This window comes from Gastrolobium bilobum, unplaced genomic scaffold, assembly GCF_033153095.1.
Source record: "Gastrolobium bilobum isolate Gb01-03AN ecotype WA unplaced genomic scaffold, APGP_CSIRO_Gbil_v1 utg14679, whole genome shotgun sequence".
In the NCBI taxonomy this organism is placed as follows: domain Eukaryota; kingdom Viridiplantae; phylum Streptophyta; class Magnoliopsida; order Fabales; family Fabaceae; genus Gastrolobium; species Gastrolobium bilobum.
This window is the reverse complement of record NW_026899735.1, coordinates 22,662-42,895: the sequence shown is the minus strand read 5'-3', so window position 1 is coordinate 42,895 and position 20,234 is coordinate 22,662. Positions and strand designations below refer to the sequence as shown.

At 40.2% G+C, this 20,234-nt stretch overlaps 1 protein-coding gene across 1 annotated transcript in view; it reads right to left on the bottom strand.

Moving 5' to 3' along the window:
* Nucleotides 1-18,633, bottom strand: part of LOC133293158 (serine protease SPPA, chloroplastic-like) — a 33,209-nt gene extending 14,576 nt beyond the window's left edge. Inside the window, exons 1-9 of the mRNA XM_061491695.1 lie at nucleotides 18,075-18,633; nucleotides 17,794-17,977; nucleotides 16,759-16,896; nucleotides 15,335-15,505; nucleotides 15,155-15,258; nucleotides 14,750-14,817; nucleotides 9,137-9,303; nucleotides 7,876-7,945; nucleotides 7,349-7,503 (exon numbers count right to left, since the gene is read on the bottom strand). Coding sequence (XP_061347679.1) covers nucleotides 7,349-7,503; nucleotides 7,876-7,945; nucleotides 9,137-9,303; nucleotides 14,750-14,817; nucleotides 15,155-15,258; nucleotides 15,335-15,505; nucleotides 16,759-16,896; nucleotides 17,794-17,977; nucleotides 18,075-18,482 — 1,465 coding nt within the window. The 5' untranslated portion in view covers nucleotides 18,483-18,633. The remainder of the gene's footprint in view (nucleotides 1-7,348; nucleotides 7,504-7,875; nucleotides 7,946-9,136; nucleotides 9,304-14,749; nucleotides 14,818-15,154; nucleotides 15,259-15,334; nucleotides 15,506-16,758; nucleotides 16,897-17,793; nucleotides 17,978-18,074) is intronic.
* Between the last annotated feature and the right edge of the window lie 1,601 nt (nucleotides 18,634-20,234).

The window sequence follows — 20,234 nt, the reverse complement described above, 5'->3', positions numbered from 1 at the left end:
GGATTTTATTGGAGGGCTCCCTCGAGCGTTTGGAGTTGATACTATTTTTGTGGTGGTTGACCGGTTAACGAAGTACGCTCATTTTATGACTTTATCTCATCCTTATTCAGCAAAGCAGGTGGCTGAACTGTTTATTAAGGAAGTGGTGCGTTTACATGGTTTTCCATTGACCATAGTCTCGGATAGAGACAAGATTTTTTTGAGCAGGTTTTGGTCCGAGTTATTCTAGGCTGCAGGGACCAAATTGCATTATAGTACGGCCTATCATCCTCAGTCGAATGGCCAAACGGAGGTGGTCAATCGGGGTTTGGAAACTTATCTCCGTTGTTTTTGTGGGCCTAAACCGAGAAGCTGGCCTAGGTGGGTACATTGGGCTGAGTTCTGGTACAATAGTACATACAAGGAATCAACGGGTATGACACCGTTCAAGGCACTCTATGGAGCTGAACCCCCTCATTTGTTAAGAGTGGGGAATAGTTTTTTACGAATGGATGCGGTCTCATCATTGCTGGCTGAGAGAGAAGTCATACTTGAGGAGCTAAAGACATCTTTAGAAAAGGCCCAAAATCGTATGAAGGTTCAGGCGGATAAACACCGGAGGGATGTGCAGTTTGAAGTTGGAGATAGAGTGCATCTCAAGCTTCAACCATACCGGCTTAAGACTTTAGCAACCAGAATTAATGAAAAATTGAGCCCAAGGTTCTATGGGCCTTTCTTGGTAGAGGAAAAAATTGGGTCAGCTGCGTACAGGTTATCTTTACCTGACGGGTGTAAAATTCACCCGGTTTTTCATGTTTCATTACTTAAGAAGGCTGATCCATTGCTGCAAACTCATCAGCCTTTACCTTCAGTTCTGTCTGCTGATTGGGAATTACAGGTTAGGCCTGCTGAGATTTTAGATTGGCGTCGGGATGCTCAGGGCCATGTTCAGGTTCTTGTCAAGTCGTTGGGGTTGCCTGACTTTGAAAACTCTTGGGAAAATTTTGTCACTTTGGATGCCCAGTTTCCAGAACTGCACCTTGAGGACAAGGTGCTCTTGTTGGGGGGGAGTATTGATAGAGCCCAACTACGTAAGGCCCAACTTCAACAAGTCTACAGCAGAGACAAATATAGAAGAAGAGGACTCAATGCAAAAGAGCCCAATACTAAGCAGATGGAGGTTGAGCCAGCAGCAATAGAGGCCAAGGCAACGTTGTTAGAGAATGTTGAGTCAGCTGGAGGTTAGAAGAGAACGTGGGGGCAACAATTCAGTTAGCAAGGGATGGGTATTAGTAGAGTGAGGAGCAGGAAAGAGAGGCACCAAGGGGTCATATTGTTATGAGTGTTTTTTGAGAGTAAGCAAGGGCTGCTCTTGTTATCATTTTCTTTCTTCTGTAATTTCTTTTCCTTCAATCATTGATCCATAGCAGACTATGGAGAACCAGATGCATTGTTCTTTGAATTGTTGTTATTTTGAGTTGATTAATACAAGAGTAATATTCAGTACAATTTTCTGTTAATTTACACCAGTTTATCAAAAATATACAGTACCCTATCTGCTAAGTTTACGTAAATTCGTATCAGAGTCCATCCGTCAGTTGAGTGCAACGGTGATGGAACTCGTACATGGTGTCAACGTACTGAGAACGGAGGACCGTGGTTCGAGAGATGGAAGTGGAAACAGGGACAGAAATACGAATGGATTTCTTTTCCTTCAATCATTGATCCATAGCAGACTATGGAGAACCAGATGCATTGTTCTTTGAATTGTTGTTATTTTGAGTTGATTAATACAAGAGTAATATTCAGTACAATTTTCTGTTAATTTACACCAGTTTATCAAAAATATACAGTACCCTATCTGCTAAGTTTACGTAAATTCGTATCAGAGTCCATCCGTCAGTTGAGTGCAACGGTGATGGAACTCGTACATGGTGTCAACATACTGAGAACGGAGGACCGTGGTTCGAGAGATGGAAGTGGAAACAGGGACAGAAATACGAATGGAGATGGAAACGGAGGTGAGAGCGATAGGGAAAGAAGCAATCGAATCAGGGATGAGAAGCGAGCAAGAAGGGTAGAAGTGCCTTATTTTAATGGTGATGATCCTTATGGATGGCTTTACCGAGCTGAACGCTATTTCTGGATTAATAGGATTCCGGTAGAAGAACATGTAGAGACGGCAGCTATCTGTTTAGAGGGGAGAGCCCTCAATTGGTTTCAATGGTGGGAAGGCAGGAACCCTAATATTAGTTGGAACGACTTCAGATTGGCTGTATTGGAACATTTCCACATCTCATCTTCAAGGAACCCATACGAGGTGTTAATGAGCCTTCGTCAAGAGGGAACGATTGCAGAGTACCATGAACAATTTGAGTTGTTGTCAGCACCTTTGAGACATGCAGATGATGAGATGATCAGAGCAGCATTTCTTAATGGCTTGAGAGAAGATATTAGAGCTGGATTCAGACTCCATGATCTGAATGAGTTGGGGAGAATGATGACGTTGGCACAAAGGGTGAAAGAGAAGAAGAAAGGGTGGAAGAGAAGAAGAAGGTGAAGGAGAAGAGGGGAACGTCCGTGAAAGGGGTCAACAGCAACCATGGGCATGGACATGGGTTTAATCAAAGGCCTGCTTTGACTAACCGGGCCTCAAATTATTCTGAACAAAGGCCCAATAATAATAGTATGGCTGGACGTGGTGGGCTGAGTGCTAGTGGGTCACGACAGGTTTCGACATCAGTAAACCAACAAAGGACGAATGGGTTAGGAAACAAAGAAGGGGCCAATAGTGGAGGAGGGGATCCGTCGAGACAAGTGGGGGAGGAGGAAGGGAAAACCCTAATCCCAATTACAGTGGCTGTGGCTCCAATTTTAGGAGGCTCTCACCAGACGAATGGCTGGAGAAACGACAGAGGAACTTGTGTTTCAGGTGCGACGCACCCTACACATTCGACCATGTGTGTCAGAACGCGACCTTGCACGTGATGTTGTTAGGAACTGGAGAAACTTCGTTCGAGGAGATGGAAACCGTGGAGTTGTGCGAAGAGGTGAGCGGCGAAGAAGACGGAACTCTGAGTTTGAGCATGCATAGCCTTGTAGGTTTGACATCAAGCCATTCTCTGAAGCTGTGGGGAGACATCCAAGGTCGAAGAGTCACGGTATTGATCGACACGGGAGCTTCACACAATTTCCTATCTTGGCAAGTGGCAGCAGAAATGAACCTAGAAGTGGAAGAAGCTGCGATGTATGCTGTTGAAATGGGTGATGGGCACAAGACGCAGAGTCGAGGCATGTGCAAAGGAGTGTTACTCTCACTTCCAGGTATGCCAGTGATCTAAGATTTTTTCCTATTTAATTTAGGGGGGGTGGATGTTATTCTGGGGTATGCTTGGCAGGAAGGGCTTGGAGATATTCAGGCCAACTTTCGGCAATCTATTCTTAAAATACCATGGGAAGGAAATATGGTGGAAATAAAGGGAGACCCTCGGTTGTCCATGGAGCGGGTATCATACAAAGGGTTGGGGAATGCTGTGAAGAAGGTAGTTGATAGTTATTATGTGGAATTACAAGTGATGACTAAGGAACAGTATGAAGGGATACTTCCAGCAGAGGTGACCGAGATTTTAGAAGAGTTCAGTGAAGTGTTCAAAGCTCCAACGGGTGTGCCACTAGTGAGACACTGTGATCATAAAATTTTGATGAAGGAAGGGGCAGCCATTCCTAACATTAGGCCTTATCGTTATCCTCACTACCAGAAAGAAGAAATAGAGAAGTTTGTAAGGGAAATGTTAGATGCTGGATGGATAACACCAAGTGTGAGCCCTTATTCAAGTCCCCTAATTTTAGTGAAAAAAAAAGATGGCAGCCGGAGGTTTTGTGTGGACTTTAGAGCACTCAACAAGGGCATGGTGCCAAATAAGTTTCCTTTACCAGTGACAGATGAGCTGCTAGATGAGTTAGAAGGGGCAAAATTATTTTCTACGTTGGATTTGAAGTCAGGATACCATCAAATCAGGATGAGACCAGAAGATATTGAGAAAACGGCTTTCAGGACACATGAGGGCCACCACGAATACTTGGTAATGCCGTTTGGATTGCGCAACGCTCCTTCGACATTTCAAGCTTTGATGAATGAAATATTCAGACCTTTCCTTCGGAAGTTTGTCCTAGTTTTCTTCGACGATATATTGGTTTACAGTAGAGATGAGTTGACCCATGTGAGTCATTTAAGACAAGTGTTGGAGGTTTTGCATAAGAATCACCTTTGTGCCAATAGAAAAAAATGCAGCTTCATGCAATCTGAATTAGAGTATCTGGGCCATATCATTTCGGGTACTGGTTTGAATGCAGATCCTAAGAAGGTGGAAGCTATCCAAAATAGGCCCATTCCCAAGAATTTGAAAGGGCTACGGGGATTTTTAGGATTAACCGGTTATTATAGACGGTTTGTGAAAAATTATGGTCATATTGCTCGCCCATTAACTCAGCTGTTGAAAAAGGACAATTTCCATTGGGGAGAACCAGCCCAGCTTGCTTTTGAAGAATTAAAGTATGCCATGCTCAGATTACCTTCATTGGCTATGCCAGATTTTTCAGATGTCTTTATTGTCGAAACTGATGCTTCGGGTGTAGGGATGGGGGCTGCTTTGATGCAAAGAAAGAGGCCTATAGCTTTCTTAAGTCAAGCGTTCTCGGATACAGCCAAGACACTTTCAGTTTATGAACGAGAATTAAAGGCAATTGTGTTTGCGATACAAAAATGGCGACACTATCTTTTGGGGCATCATTTTATTGTGAGTACTGATCAAAAGAGTCTAAAATACTTAACCGAGCAACGGTTAATTGTTGAAGGACAGCAAAGGTGGGTAGCAAAGTTGTTGGGCTATGATTTTGAGGTGCAATACAAACCGGGCAGTGAAAATAAAGCAGCGGATGCATTATCAAGAGTAATGGAATGTAGAGAGTTGTCAGTTGTTTCAAGTCCAGATCTGCACCTAATAGCAGATGAGGTACTGGCAGATCCTGAGACAAAATCCATATTACTTGAGGTGATGAGGGATGCCAATTCTCATCCGGGGTTTCAAGTATCCAAAGGCAGTTTGTGGTTCCATGATAAATTAGTCATCCCCCGTTCATCTATACAAATACCTGCCATTCTAAGCGAGTTTCATGATTCTCCTTGGGGTGGATATTCGGGTGAACTACGGACCTATAAGAGACTGGCTGCAATTTTTTGGTGGAAGGTTATGCGAAGGGATGTGGCAGATTACATAAGAGCTTGTGGAGTATGCCAACAACAGAAATATCAAGGTCTTCAACCCACGGGCCTGTTGCAATCTTTGCCAATTCCATAACAGGTTTGGGAGGACCTCTCAATGGACTTTATTGGTGGGCTGCCCAAGTCCAAGGGTGTGGATACCATAATGGTGGTAGTTGACCGTTTATCCAAATATGCACATTTTATCACATTGGTTCACCCCTTTACTGCAGAACAGGTTGCCTTTCTTTTTATTAAAGAAATTATAAGGTTACATAGGTTCCCTCAATCAATAGTTTCAGATAGGGACCGCATTTTTGTTAGTAAATTTTGGGGGGAGCTGTTTAAATCCGCAGGTACTCAGCTGAAGTTTAGTTCTGCGTATCATCCTCAAACGGATGGGCAAACGGAAGTCGTAAATAGAACTCTAGAGACCTATCTACGCTGTTTTGTCAATGGACACCCACAAGGGTGGGCTAAGTGGATTCTGTGGGCGGAATTTTGGTTTAATACGTCTTACAATAGGTCCACACAGATGACTCCTTTTAAAATTCTGTATGGCCGAGACCCTCCTACTATTTTCAGTATGCAGCATGGGAAGGTTACAGTGGATGCCATTGATAAATGGTTAGAAGCAAGGGATGCCGCTTTGGATGATATGAAGAAAAATTTGTGTATGGCTCAAGAAAGGATGAAACAGCAAGTGAATAAGGGGAGAAGGGAAGTTGAATTTGAGGTAGGAGATAGAGTATTCTTGAAAATGCAACCTTACAAGCATCGTTCTCTGGCTAAATTCGTGAATCAGAAATTAGGCCCAAGGTTTTATGGTCCTTATGAGGTGATTAAAAGAATAGGTCCTGTAGCATATCAGTTGTCACTTGTCGCTGCCAAGTCATTCCAAATTGCATTCCGTTTTTCATGTCTCCCAATTGAAGAGAGTTGTCCATCCAAATATACCAGTGCTGGAAATGCCCAAAGGAATGACAGAGATGATAGAGTTGCAGGTTCAGCCACAGGAGATTATTGCTGCTTGAAGGCTACTCAGTGGGGAGGTTGAAGTATTGGTGAAGTGGGCTGAGTTACCAAGCTGTGAAGATTCATGGGAGGAACTTAAGAAATTGCAGGAAACTTTTCCTTCTTTTCACCTTGGGGACAAGGTGGTGGTTAAAAGGGGGGGTATTGATGGGCCACTAGAGCCTTTTATGCAGTATTATAAAAGAAGGAATTCAAAAGCAAATTCAGCCCAACAAGACAATAAGGATCAAGTCAGCAAAGGCATAGAGAATCAGAAGGTTTCGGTGGGATCTCAGCTATTGGGTCCAAGCCCAAGTAACAGCAGTAAAGAAGAGGAGGAGATAATTCAAAGCACAAGCAAAGAAATGAAGTTAGTTACGCACATGAGCATAGAGGACAGCTGGCAGCTGCTGAATGGCCAAAAGGAAATTGGGGAGCCAAAGAACGTGATGGGAAGTTAGTTATAATGGGAATGAAAACAAAAAAAACGGGAGGAAAATATTCATCATCTTGGAGAGAGGGAATAGGGGTTCTCTGCAACAGGTTTCGTTGTAGAGGCAACTGGGAAAATTGAGTGATTTACTCTTTGTTTAAGAGTCTGTAATAATCGTCTGATAGCTCTTAGTTTGCTTACTGTTGGAGTCTGTATTTTCCATTGCAGTATTGAGTCCGAGTAATTGTTGAGTCTGTGAGTCTGTTATTCCTTTTCAATGTATTTCTCTTCAATGTATGGAAGGTAGGAGTCTGGTTACTTGTTTGTAATGAACATAGTGCCACTGGTTGTTATTTGATTATTATAACCTGATACAGGGGTATTTCAGAAAATATTACATTGTGTGATTGTGTTTGCTGTTAAACCATAGATAGAAATATGTCAACCCAGTATTATTCAATAGGTGCCATCATTTCCTTATTCTAGAATTGAGTACTACCAATTAGAATGTAACATGGATACAGATTGGAACAGCTGTTTCAAATATTGGATCATGTGCATGAAGGTTTTGAATAAATCTATATTTTTGGTTTCAGTTAAATTATCACATATGCATGCCCTTCTCCTTTCACCTACTGAAACAGTAAAACAGCCTGGTTCACCTGTGACCACTCCAATTGAACCAGTTAAAGTAAGACTTTCTGCAACAATAGCCTCAGCTCCCATTGCCATGTAGTACCCTCCACTTGCAGCCACATCAGACATTGAAGCAATGACTGGTTTCGAAGCAGCCAAAAGCCGGATTTCTCTCCACATTCTGCAGACCAGAGACCAGATAATGATTATGATTCATGATACCAGAATATTATCAGCTAAACGTGCAAAATCACCAAAATACTTAGCATTACAATTCCATCCATGACAACAATTACAGATGTATTTCAAATTTAACTAATATGATTAACTCCTTTCAAATCTAAAAGTATCATCTCAAAAATATACTTCAATAAGGATAACCAATGCAGGTACTCACAAAGTTTTACGCAACGGTACAGATCAGATCTAGATGCATCCAAACAATAATTTCAAACCAATACACAGAAAATCAACAATTTCTTACATTTCATTAATTAAAATTATACTTTTAAACATATAATTAAGATTGAAGGAAAAATTTACCGGAACTTACAAATCAGAAGCAAGTGCATCACCTCCAGGACTGTCAATTCTGATGATAGCAGCTTTAAATTCTTTTGACTCTGAGGAGAAAAAGAACACACGTTGTGACCAGGACACAAGCTATGGCACAAATATACTGAGTGAATTAAAATAATGAATAATAACAATGTCATAGGTTGCAGGTTTGGCAAACAGAAACATAGATGAACTCTGAAACCATGATTATGCCTCTGTTGTGCTCCTAATTCCTAAAAGTGAATAGATAAGTTCTGTGTCGCTGTTGCATACATTAGTCACTTAACAGAACTAACCCCTGTTATCAACATCCTGGAACACATGAACGAAGAGTTCTGCAAGTCATGTTTATTTATTTCCACTTGCTAGGTCACTATTTGCCTCTGTATGAGATTCAGAGATCTAATAAATGAAATATTCTCTGTTCTAGTAGCTTGTTTTCTATAATCTACTTGCTCTTACATTTGTCAATTTATACCTCTTTCTTGGGAAGGAAACCATACTTCTAAGGCCATTTTTTAAAGTAAAAACTACAAAAGAAGTGTAATCCCTTTGCTTCCCGTTTATCTTAGGGGCATCTGAGATTAATATTATTCTGCTAAAGAGAAAATATCTGACACATTACTGACAGATACCATAATTAATGTAAATAGCTTCATAACATTCCACTGGTTATGTGCCAATTTCAATCATCCTCATGCATTGATATTTAAAAGGGAAACTGATAGGAATACACCAACCTTAACCATGCTGAGTGAGCATAATAAAGGAAGGGGTTTTATTATGGGTGGACTCGGTATTAATTATGGGTATCAATCGTGGGTGATTATATATTTATGGGACGACTTATGGGTGATTGATTATGTAATTATGGGTGGTTGATTCTGTAGTTAATTTATAGGTGATTGACTTTGTAATTATTGGTGATTGCTTTTGTGATTAAGGGTGATTGATCATGGATTAAGGGTGATTGTGATAAATAGGGGAGGAGGAGATTGGAGACTATCAAGTGGTTATAAATTGGAAATTGGGAGAGACCAGGTGCCTTTTGAAAACCCTCGACAAGGAGGTTGCAAACCCTCGAAGTTCTAGAGTAGTCAGTCCCTGTTTTATCTTGTTTTGAGTGTTTTAATCCATTGTGCTTGGGATTTATCCCTATTTCGTTATAATAATAATCCAATATTTTGTTTTTCTTTCCATTTTTATCTCTAACTTTCCAGTTGAATACTATTAGAAACTTAGAAGACTAAGTGTACCTCTAACACTGCGAATCTTCTCAATGAACTTCTCTGCAATGATGCCTGAGCTAGAGACACTCAATTGACTCTCAACACGACTAATGCTCCCTGAGGCTCGGATGACGGCTATCCGTTCTTTACCGCCTGATATTCCAACTGTCCATTTCCTAACTCGAGAGTATCTCCTGTGTTAATCGATGCAAGAAAATATCTTCAAATGGTTGATGAGTTATTTGGTATATTTTATTTATCAAAAGGAGCACTTATTATCAATCAAAGACAGGTAAGAAAAGGGAAGCAATAGTAAGTCACCTGAAAACTGTATTTTACATACATAGGCCACATAAAGATCCAGGACCAAATTGAGTGGGGAGAGAAATTTAAAAAAAAAAAAATTAATATCAAATAATTTTGTAATATATTCATTAAAGTTGCCTCCAATTTCTATATAAACTAATTGCAGATTTGTGTTTCCAAAGTTTAAGATTGGAATTAATCAATATACTTGTACTTTGTATTCATGCCAAACTCAAAAAATTTCTATTATAAATGAGATATATGTCTTTGATGTGCTAGTAATCAACAGAACTGTGTTATATTTGAAATACCATGTAACAATACCATACGAATCAAATATCGCAAGACAATTTCAAAAATCAGGTAGCCAGTGAGCTAAGCAGAGCTCTCATTATATATTAGAACATTATAGAACTGCAGTGACACACAATTCGAAAAATGGTCCAATCAAAAGCATTAACACCGTGCTAACATATATTTATTTGAATATAGAAACCCAGATAATTTCATCCCAACTTATCATCAACAGTACCTTAATGTCTAATAACATCCTCTTTGAAAATAGAGGTGGAGGGAAATTTCAGAATAATCCCCAATCAGGTGGAAAGGAAGAAAGAAACAACAATTGATATAAATAATTCTTTTAATAGGGGGAATTTGAGTAGAATTTATATGATTGTAGAAAATAATAAGCCATTGAACAATAGCCTAAATTCCTAACTATGAAAATAAAATGAAGATTGGGAACAAAGCTTTCAAGAGACAGATGGTGAATTGTGAGTGATTTGAGAATTTCCCTTGTTAGACAATTTTAAAGATGACTTTTATCTACTCCAAATAAATAGCATTGTTAGAAATAATATTAATTTATTATTATTAGAATAGTCTAGAATAATCTAGATTGTGGGCTTGGCCCATTAGGTCATCCTATTAGGTCTTTTAGTCTCTATAAATAGAGAGCCTCCTTGTACAGACTTACACACTTGAATATACAATATATTTCAGATTCAATTTGGTATCAGAGCTCTCGATCTGAGGGCTCTGCTTCCGCATATATATCTTTTCCTTTCTTTTTACTGCCGTGCATCATACCGGCAACCATCCTTTCACGCCTAACCCTTATTTAGTCACAAATTTCTTGTCCTCAACCTCGTATCATCAGGAAAAAGATCGTAAGCCTCCGTTCATCGCCGGAAACCACCACAAAACCACCGTCCGCCACTGTTCACCGCCGTCAGACTGCTTTTCCGGCGACTTTTACGACCAACCACCACGCGATCAGGAGCGGCTCAGGGAGGCGACCCTGTCTGTCCAAGCCGCGTGTTGATCGGAGCATCCATGCGCCGCCACGCGCCGGTGGAAGTCTCCGGCGGCCGAACCACTGTTCCGGCGCGTGAGCCACCGTCCGGCCACCGTTCCAGGCCGGAACACCACCATCTTGCCCGCCTCCTCACCCTCTTTCCAGATCTGGTCTCCTATCGTTGTGGGTCCCATCCGTTTGAAAGATATCAGTGAAAAACCCGCTGTTTGGACACTTTTGTGCAACGTTTTTGCGCGATTTCTTGCTTTCTTGTAGTTCTTTGCTATTTTCTGGTCATCTCCTTTTATTTTGTGTTGGAGGGCTCAAATAATGCGTCCAAAAACACGACTGGCATCATCTCCGGTACTACCCCATCTCCATTCTTTTCTCGGGCCAGTGATTCCAATTGGAACAGTGGACGCGGTCGCAGACGTGGCCGCAGACAGAGGCCTCGTTGCAATTATTGCCAGAATCTTGGGCATTTTGAAGAACGCTGCTATAGGAAGTACCCTCATTTGAAGCCACCGTCTGCCAAATTTGCTCAAACTGATGTTACGCCACCTTCAACTGGATTAGTAACTCTTTCAAGTGCCGACTATGAGGCACATCTCAAGAAGGTTTCTTCTCAGCATCCTACTCAAGACACTGGTAATCATGTTGCTTGTTTTTATCAATCATCTCTTGGACCCTGGATAATAGACTCAGGTGCTACTCATCATCTTTGTGGTAATAAAGATCTCTTCACTTCACTTTCTTATTCTAATAACCTACCCCCTGTCACTCTTGCTGATGGCACTAAGGCTTCTGCTCGTGGAATTGGGGAAGCCAACCCAACTCCCCTTTTAACTTTGAGTTCTGTTTATTATATACCTGGCATTCCTTTTAATTAAATCTCTGTCAGTTGATTCATTCTCTTTCATTTACTATTACCTTCTCTAAACAATCCTTTTCTATGCAGGATTCGGGTACGGGGAAGACGATTGGAGCAGGCGTTGAGTCACGAGGTCTCTACTATCTGATTGCACCACCTTCTCCAGTAGCCTGTTCTCTCACAGAGTCTCCTGAGCTAATTCACAGCCGTTTGGGTCATCCAAACCTCTCCAAGCTTCAACATATGGTTCCCTTTTTATCCAATCTTAAGTCTTTAAACTGTCATTCTTGTCAGCAAGGAAAACACACTCGCTCCTCCTTTGCTAATAGAGTCAATAAAAGAGCTGATGCTCCTTTTTCTATTGTTCATTCTGATATTTGGGGTCCGAGTCGAACAACGTCTGTTTTGGGTTTTCAATATTTTGTCACCTTTTTTGATGATTTCTCCCATTGCACTTGGGTTTATTTAATGAAAAATCGTTCTGAGTTATTTTCAATTTATCAAAAGTTTTGTGCAGAAATAAAAACTCAATTTGGTGCTTCTATTCAAATCTTGCGCAGTGATAATGCAAAAGAGTATGTGTCTCTTGAATTTTCTAAATTTCTGGATACACAAGGGACGATACACCAGACTACCTGTCCCCACACTCCACAACAAAATGGAGTCGCTGAACGTAAAAATAGACATCTAGTTGAAACTGCACGTACCCTTCTCATTCATATGAACGTCCCACTCCGTTTTTGGGTAGATGCTATTATCACCTCATGTTTCCTTATCAACCGCATGCCCTCTTCTGTGCTAAATAATGATGTTCCCCACAGTATTTTGTTTTCCGGAGCACCTTATCCTCTGCCTTTACATATTTTTGGCTGTACTTGTTTTGTTCATGATCTTACTCCAGGTAAAGACATGTTGACATCCAAAGCCTTCAAATGTATTTTCCTTGGGTATACACGTTTTCAAAAAGGGTATCGTTCCTATTCTCCTGATCTCAAGCGTTATATCGTTTCTGCTGATGTCACTTTCCTTGATCAGCAGCCTTTTCACTCTACTCCGTCTCCAGTGTCCCAAGTTGATCAGGTCCTTCCTGTTCCTTTTCTTGACTTGTCTTTACCAGCTGCAGGTGACCCTATTCCAGAGGAGCAACCAATTACCTCCATACCTGCAGATCGTCCTCTCCTCACATACCAGCGTCGTCAGCCTGCACCTCCTCCGACTTTGCCTCTTGATGACTCATCGCCCTTTCCCTTCGGCTCTTCTCCTCTGGATCCTCCATTGAGACACCTCCCATTGCCCTTCGGAAAGGTATTCGATCCACTCGAAATCCTCATCCCCTTTATTCTTTCTTGAGTTATGATAGACTTTCTTCACAACATTTTACTTTTGTTTCTAGTCTCTCTTCTGTTTCTATCCCTAAAACCACAGGTGAAGCACTATCTCATCCAGGGTGGCGCCAGGCGATGCTTGATGAAATGCAGGCACTTCACTCCAATGGCACTTGGGATCTTGTTCGTGCTCCTCCCGGGAAGTCTGTTGTTGGTTGTCGATGGGTGTTCACAATTAAAGTTGGTCCTGATGGCACTGTTGATCGCCTTAAAGCTCGCTTAGTGGCCAAGGGATACACACAGATCTTTGGTTTTGATTATGGGGATACCTTTTCTCCTGTTGCTAAGATGGCTTATGTTCGCCTGTTTCTTGCCCTTGCCGCCATTCATCACTGGCCCCTTCTCCAACTTGATATTAAGAATGTTTTTCTACATGGTGACTTGCAGGAGGAAGTTTATATGGAGCAACCACCAGGTTTTGTTGCTCAGGGGGAGAGTTCTGGAATGATATGTAAACTTCGGAAATCTTTATATGGCCTGAAGCAATCTCCTCGGGCCTGGTTTAGCCGCTTTAATTCAGTTGTTGAATCCTTTGGATTAATCAGAAGCAAAGCCGATCATTCTGTCTTTTACCGGCATAGCTCTTCTGGCCAGTGCGTTTATCTCCTGGTCTATGTTGATGACATTATCATTACAGGCAGTGATCAGACCGAGATTGATCAGTTGAAAGAGCATTTATTCAATCAATTTCAGACCAAAGATCTTGGCAGACTTCGATATTTCTTGGGGATCGAAGTTGCACAGTCTAGGCGGGGCATTTCCATCTGTCAGAGGAAGTATGCACTGGATATCCTAGATGAGACTGGCATGTTAGGTTGTAAACCCATTGATACACCTATGGACCCCAATGTTAAGTTATTACCAGGACAGGGGGAGCCACTGCCAGATCCTAGTCGCTACCGCCGACTAGTTGGAAAATTGAATTATCTTACTGTGACAAGGCTAGATATCTCCTTCGCAGTGAGTGTTGCAAGTCAATTTCTTGATTCTCCTTGTGACTCCCATTGGGATGCAGTTATTAGAATTCTCCGATATATTAAAAAGGCGCCAGGAAGAGGTTTATTATATACAAATAAAGGGAGTTCAGAGATCTCTAGTTATTCAGATGTTGACTGGGCAGGTTCTCCTTCAGATAGACGATCCACCTCAGGGTATTGTGTTCTCTTCGGAGGAAATTTGATCTCTTGGACGAGTAAGAAGCAAACTGTGGTCGCCAGATTCAGTGCGGAGGCAGAATATCGGGCAATGGCAAATGCAACCTGTGAGCTCATCTGGCTGAGTCAATTGCTGAAGGAACTCCATCTCTGTGAACAAAGGCCTATGAAGCTCATTTGTGACAACCAAGCCGCTTTGCATATATCCTCTAACCCAGTCTTTCATGAGAGGACCAAGCATATAGAAATTGACTGTCATTTTGTTAGAGAAAAGATCCAGTCAAGGGAGATCGAGACAGCATTTGTCAATTCCAATGATCAACTTGCGGATGTATTCACTAAAGCTCTTAGAGGTCCCCGAATAGATCATATTTGTAACAAGCTGGGAGCTTTTGATATATACGCACCAGCTTGAGGGGGAGTGTTAGAAATAATATTAATTTATTATTATTAGAATAGTCTAGATGTGGGCTTGGCCCATTAGGTCATCCCATTAGGTCTTTTAGTCTCTATAAATAGAGAGCCTCCTTGTACAGACTTACACACTTGAATATACAATATATTTCAGATTCAATTAGCATAAACCGTAGTACATTCTTAAAGGCCTCTACAAGAAATTGCTACCTGTAATCCACCATAGGTAGATTTTTATCTGTTTTCACTCCAAGTCTCTCCTTTAACATGGAAATAACCTGCAAAACATTTGATGTTTCTTATCATTTAAACCCCCTTTGATTGAGATTTATTCACATCCTTCAAAACAATTTATCAATCATTATTAATTACCAATACATATGAATACAACTGACTGAAGACAGTAGGGTCCACAATTTAGTTAAATGAAGAAGCAATAAAACCAACAAACTCTAAATGAGAAGGGAAAAAACTATTTATCAGGAATTCAAACATATCCACCACTGGTCACTAGATGAGACTCCATTTTTTCCTCTCGACATGATTATATTAATAAAGCTGACAAACTACACATACAAATAGTCTTTCATATAACACTAGCGAATAATTATGTACCTCGTCATCATAGATTACATTTGATATGAGGCCCTCTTCTTTCAGCTTGTCTACTTGATAAACACCTTCATTTATGAAGTTCTCAATATCTTCTCTCTTTTTTCCTGTATTGAATTTGCAGAAGCCCGGATGTTAATTCATTGATTCAAGATTCAACTAGAATTTTAAATGCAAATTTACCTTTAGCAAAAGAGACTTTATCCAGCCAATTTGTATAAATGTTATCAAGCAATGCAGTCAGCATCTCATAATTTTCTTCAGAAATGGTTCTTCGAGCTAGTTGATCACCTGCACTTTTGTATTTGCCAATCCTTTCCACTTGTGGTTCAATTCCTATGTTATCTAAAACACCTGAAAAGAATTAATAAATGATGTCAAAAATCATAAGTTTTATGCTTATTTATAGTCATCATAGGACTTAAAAATTTCAAAGGATTTATCAATAAATTCCCGACATGCATCTGCAAGATGCGCATGATATTACAGAACATTTTTCCAGAACAATCAAAGAATAAGTTGAGAAAATAAGCAATAGAATAATATCTGAGAGACTAACATAGTACGAGTTTCAAACCTCTATTAGTGCAATAGAAAGGCATATTAGTACCAGAATTTAATTCAGGCGTTAGTAGAAAGACATACTGTACCAAAATTCTGCACAAACTTCATAGAAAAGGAAATGTTCCCTTAGATGGATCTATGTACATAACATATGAAAAAGTTTTTTTTTTTTTTTCTTTTTTAAAGGAAATGCTAATAGAAAACCACCTTATAACTTATGGGAGGTTTGGAACGTCTTACCCTCCCTTCTATGCCCCTGTTACAGCTCTGGATTCCCTAAGGCAAGATATTACTGTAACGGAGATACGGGAAAGGAAGGAAAAGGGAAATATTTTTGAAAAGAACGATGACAGAAAAAAAACAAGAGGTGAACCTCTTCACAAGGTAATTCTCCTTTCACACTGAGATACCTCAGTCAACAATCAAATCTTCAAAAGTGTCTCCTAACAGAGGGTGTATCCCCTTATATACACGTAACAAGGCTTACCTATTAAGCCACTAACTAACTAACTGCTTCCAACTTCCTAACCAGCAGATCTAACTAACCTAGGCTCATACTCAAGGTCCTCAACTAGTCTAGCTGGATGCCCTGGTTTGTTCCTCTTGGTACATACTTGTCCCCCACCCCCCCCCCCCCCCCCTCCCCCCTTCTGTCTCTCTTCAAAAAATAAAAAATAAAAAAAAAAAAAGAGTAAATATCCATTGGCCCTTCAAAGATATGTGATATGTTCTCCATTTATCACCAACATACTTAATGTCATTAATTTTCTTCTTTTAAGGACCGATTTGACACCACTTTAATGACCAACTTGATGGAAAATATGACAAAAGTACAAAACTAATGACATTAATTGTCATCGAAGGACCAAGATGATGTCTCTAATACATGTAGGACCAAGGTGATGTTTTGTTTATCTTTGAAGGACCAAATTGGAGAATAAGAGAAACACGCACACAAAGGATGCTGTCAGAAAACAAAAAATTCAAGGACAACTACTATTGGTTAAATTTATAAAATGCATGGAGAAAAAAAATCAGCTTACCTCTGAGGAATGAAGCTTGAACAGTCAATCCAAACAAAGAGAAATAAGCACTTGGAGGGGCATATATCTCTTCACACTCACACGCAAGGTAATATTCTTTTTCTTGACATGAAGGGACATATGCCACAACAAATTTACCTACAAGCATAATCAACTATCAAAGCATGTTATGAGTGGGACAGACCAACAATATAGGCCAACATATCATTAGAGAATAAGAGGGACATGATATATCATTATTCATTAATGACCATATTTTCTCTAAAATGTAAGCCTCAGTTAAATCATAAGCTCAGAAAATAACATGCATCAGTCTTCCTATAAAAAGAGAAGATACATTGACTTCAGCAAGAGAAGTCGGCTACTTAAGGCCATTTCAATACAGATAAAAATATGTTAGAATATCTCAATGATACTGTACAATATTAAGATTATATTATCTTAATATTGTATAGAGTATCCTAGAGGATCTCTTAGGATTAATTTCCATATTTCCTTATATTTCATGATCTTTTTCCTTATTTTAGTAGTCCCCTATTAAGTACAAATAGGGATTGGTGCTTTGTCTTTTGTAATCAAATCAATAACCTCATTACACATAATATTCAGTCTCTATTATTCTCTACATCTTTTCTGCTACATATACGCCTAAAACCCTATAATTTCAACAAAATCCATGTCAAATTAATAATTCTTTTGAATGTTCTCTAGAGTATATAAGAGAAGTAATTTGCAAAGCACACTAAAACTACATGATTCATGCATTGGCAGTCAAGAAGGCAAAGTGTCCAAGAAACGCATGTAAATTGGCATTTTCAGGGGGTGTAGCTGTAGAAGTTATCAGTAATTACATTTACATCTAACTTGGCTATGTTAATTTACTGAATTTATTGGTAAATTCTACACCGGTTCACTTGACCCTATCATAAGTTACTATAAATAGTGTATAATACGAAAATTAAAGTTTTGGTACTGCATGTTTCCACATTCCTCTTTCTTCCATACATAAGCTGCAACACAAATCCAGAGTTCTACCTGATTTTTTGAAATTCAAGATGTGCCTTCGAATTTCTTCGACTTTACCCCACCCGCAATTTAAACTATCAATATAGAGATAGACCCCAGAAATACGAGGATCATACGCTGCTTTCAGAAAATTCTCACAAATTTGAGGTAGAGAAAGTCCTGGAGAAAACCTACTCTTCACTTGATCGGATATCTGAATATGAGAAAGAACACAACATCTTGAACTCTCAAAAAAAAAACAGAAAAAACAAAAGCCAACTCAAACATGAGGATGAGAAAAGCGATAAAACCTGGCCACGAAGTTTCATTGTGAGGACGCTACCCTTGCCGACACGCTCCCAAGGGAAGGCAAACAGCATCTTAAGCTTGACGAGGAAGTTTCTCCATCCAGTAATAGGTTCAAATTCAAACTCGCCACTCGGATAATCCTCATGGGAAATCCTAACACTTTGATTGTCAATGGAACTTTCTTCTTCTTGTTGTTCGGTTTTAGGATCGGAAGAAGAAGAATCGAAGGCACGAAGGGAAAGGTCTCGTCTATGCACACGGGAGCGGAAGGGTGTGAGAGTGAGAGAGTGGGGATGAGAGAGAAAAGAAAGGGAGAATTGGCATTGAAATTGAAGGCAAGAAACAGAGGACAATGTGTTGCAGCGGGGAATGGAGGTGAGGTGAGGAGTGGGTAGAAGCAGCTTCGACATTTCTGTGTTGAGTGTGACAATGCTAAATGCTCACTGCCGATGGAGTAAGAACTGAGAACAAAATGATAAATAATGTAATTGAACGGAAAAGGAAGCATGTCACGATAAGGTCCGCCTTCCTCCACGTCGTCGTTTAGCCTGCCATTCCTTCTCTATCTCTCCCCAGTGCTTTGAAATTCAATTAAGTTGGGGGGTTTTGGGCTTTTATACCAACACATGAATATAGATATTCGATCTACTTTTTTACGTCTACTATGATAATGGCTTTTTGACCCTTTTATTCCTCGTTAAAAAATTAATAATAATTTTGCCTCTCACTTAAAACTATTTATCAACTTGTCCCTCTTTAGTCGATTAACTTGAATATTTAATCGGTTAAATAGTCAAAATACAGGAATAACGCTGACCCGAAATTTAATCGATTAAATATCTCTCTTAACCAATTAAATTTTGAGACATTTAATTAATCGATTAAATGTATTATTTAATCGATTAAATGTCGATAGAATTGTTTTTAAAACCCCCCCCCCCCCACCCCACCCCTTTGACAGAGGGGGTTATTTCAAACCCTAATCGATTAAGGTTCACAAAAAACCCCAAATCTGAACCCAGCTCTAGAAGTCGTTCCCCAGGTGTGTGGATTGCGTCCCCAAGTCTACTTCAAACATCTTCATCCTCCACGGTGAGTGATTTTCGGATTTTGCAACATTTATTTTTGTTATTTTCGAATTTTGGGGGTTTGTGGACCGGGCTCTTCGTTTTATTTTTTATTTTTGAACAGATGATTGTGATTGTGGACCAATTTGAGCCGGGCATAACATGTATACCGTTTTATTTTTTGAATTTTTGGAATTTTTTTTAATTATCTGTTTTATTGGTTGTTATTGGTTGTTGATAAATTATTTTGTCATTGTAGGTATTCTGTTACAATGGTCGGCCGCAGAAGAGCAAGCAATGCCGACGCTGAGAAACGCACGAAGCAACGACAAGACTGGCCTTCTTCCTCAAGGCCACAAGACGAAGAGCCTGATAACGTCGACCTCCCATTTGAATACCTGTTTGAGGATGACCCTTCGGTTCACGCTGCATTTGTATGTGACCATGTCAACAGACCCTTATGTGCTCCAAAATCATTGGATACAACATTCTTTATGAAAGAGGGATTTCATATTGTGGCGATGTTGGAGGCAACACATTTGAGGGTTGTTGGCTGAGATGCTATGGCTGTATTCAGAGGTTATGGTGAGGGCCTTCTACCATAACCTCAGCTACATACAAGGTGAGTTGAGGTCGAGGGTCTGCGGTGTGGACATAATCATGACGGCTCTGGTATGGTTGGAGATACTAGGCTACGACTTTGAAGCTGAGCCCACTGCGGAGTATGACGCAGATAGCGGTGTATCACTTCCTAGATATGCCCAAGGTGATGCTGTGGAGGAGGCCAGGAGGTCTGATATTAGACGTGGGCGGACCATTCATTACACGGTGGGGTTGCTTAGTATTGATGCTAGTATATTTCACTATGTCATCACCCACATACTGTTTTCGCGAGCTTTCAATCATTCCAAGGTGCTGGAACATGACATTCCTATCATGTGGGCTATCTGACATGGTGTACAGGTGAACTGGAGGCACTACATCTGTTGGATGATGTTTAAGGCCAAACATAAGGGTGCACTTCCATTCGTGTCTGGTACAGAGGATATTGGTTCACTTTGGTGTTCCCACGGACACTGAGCAGCTGAAGAGGCC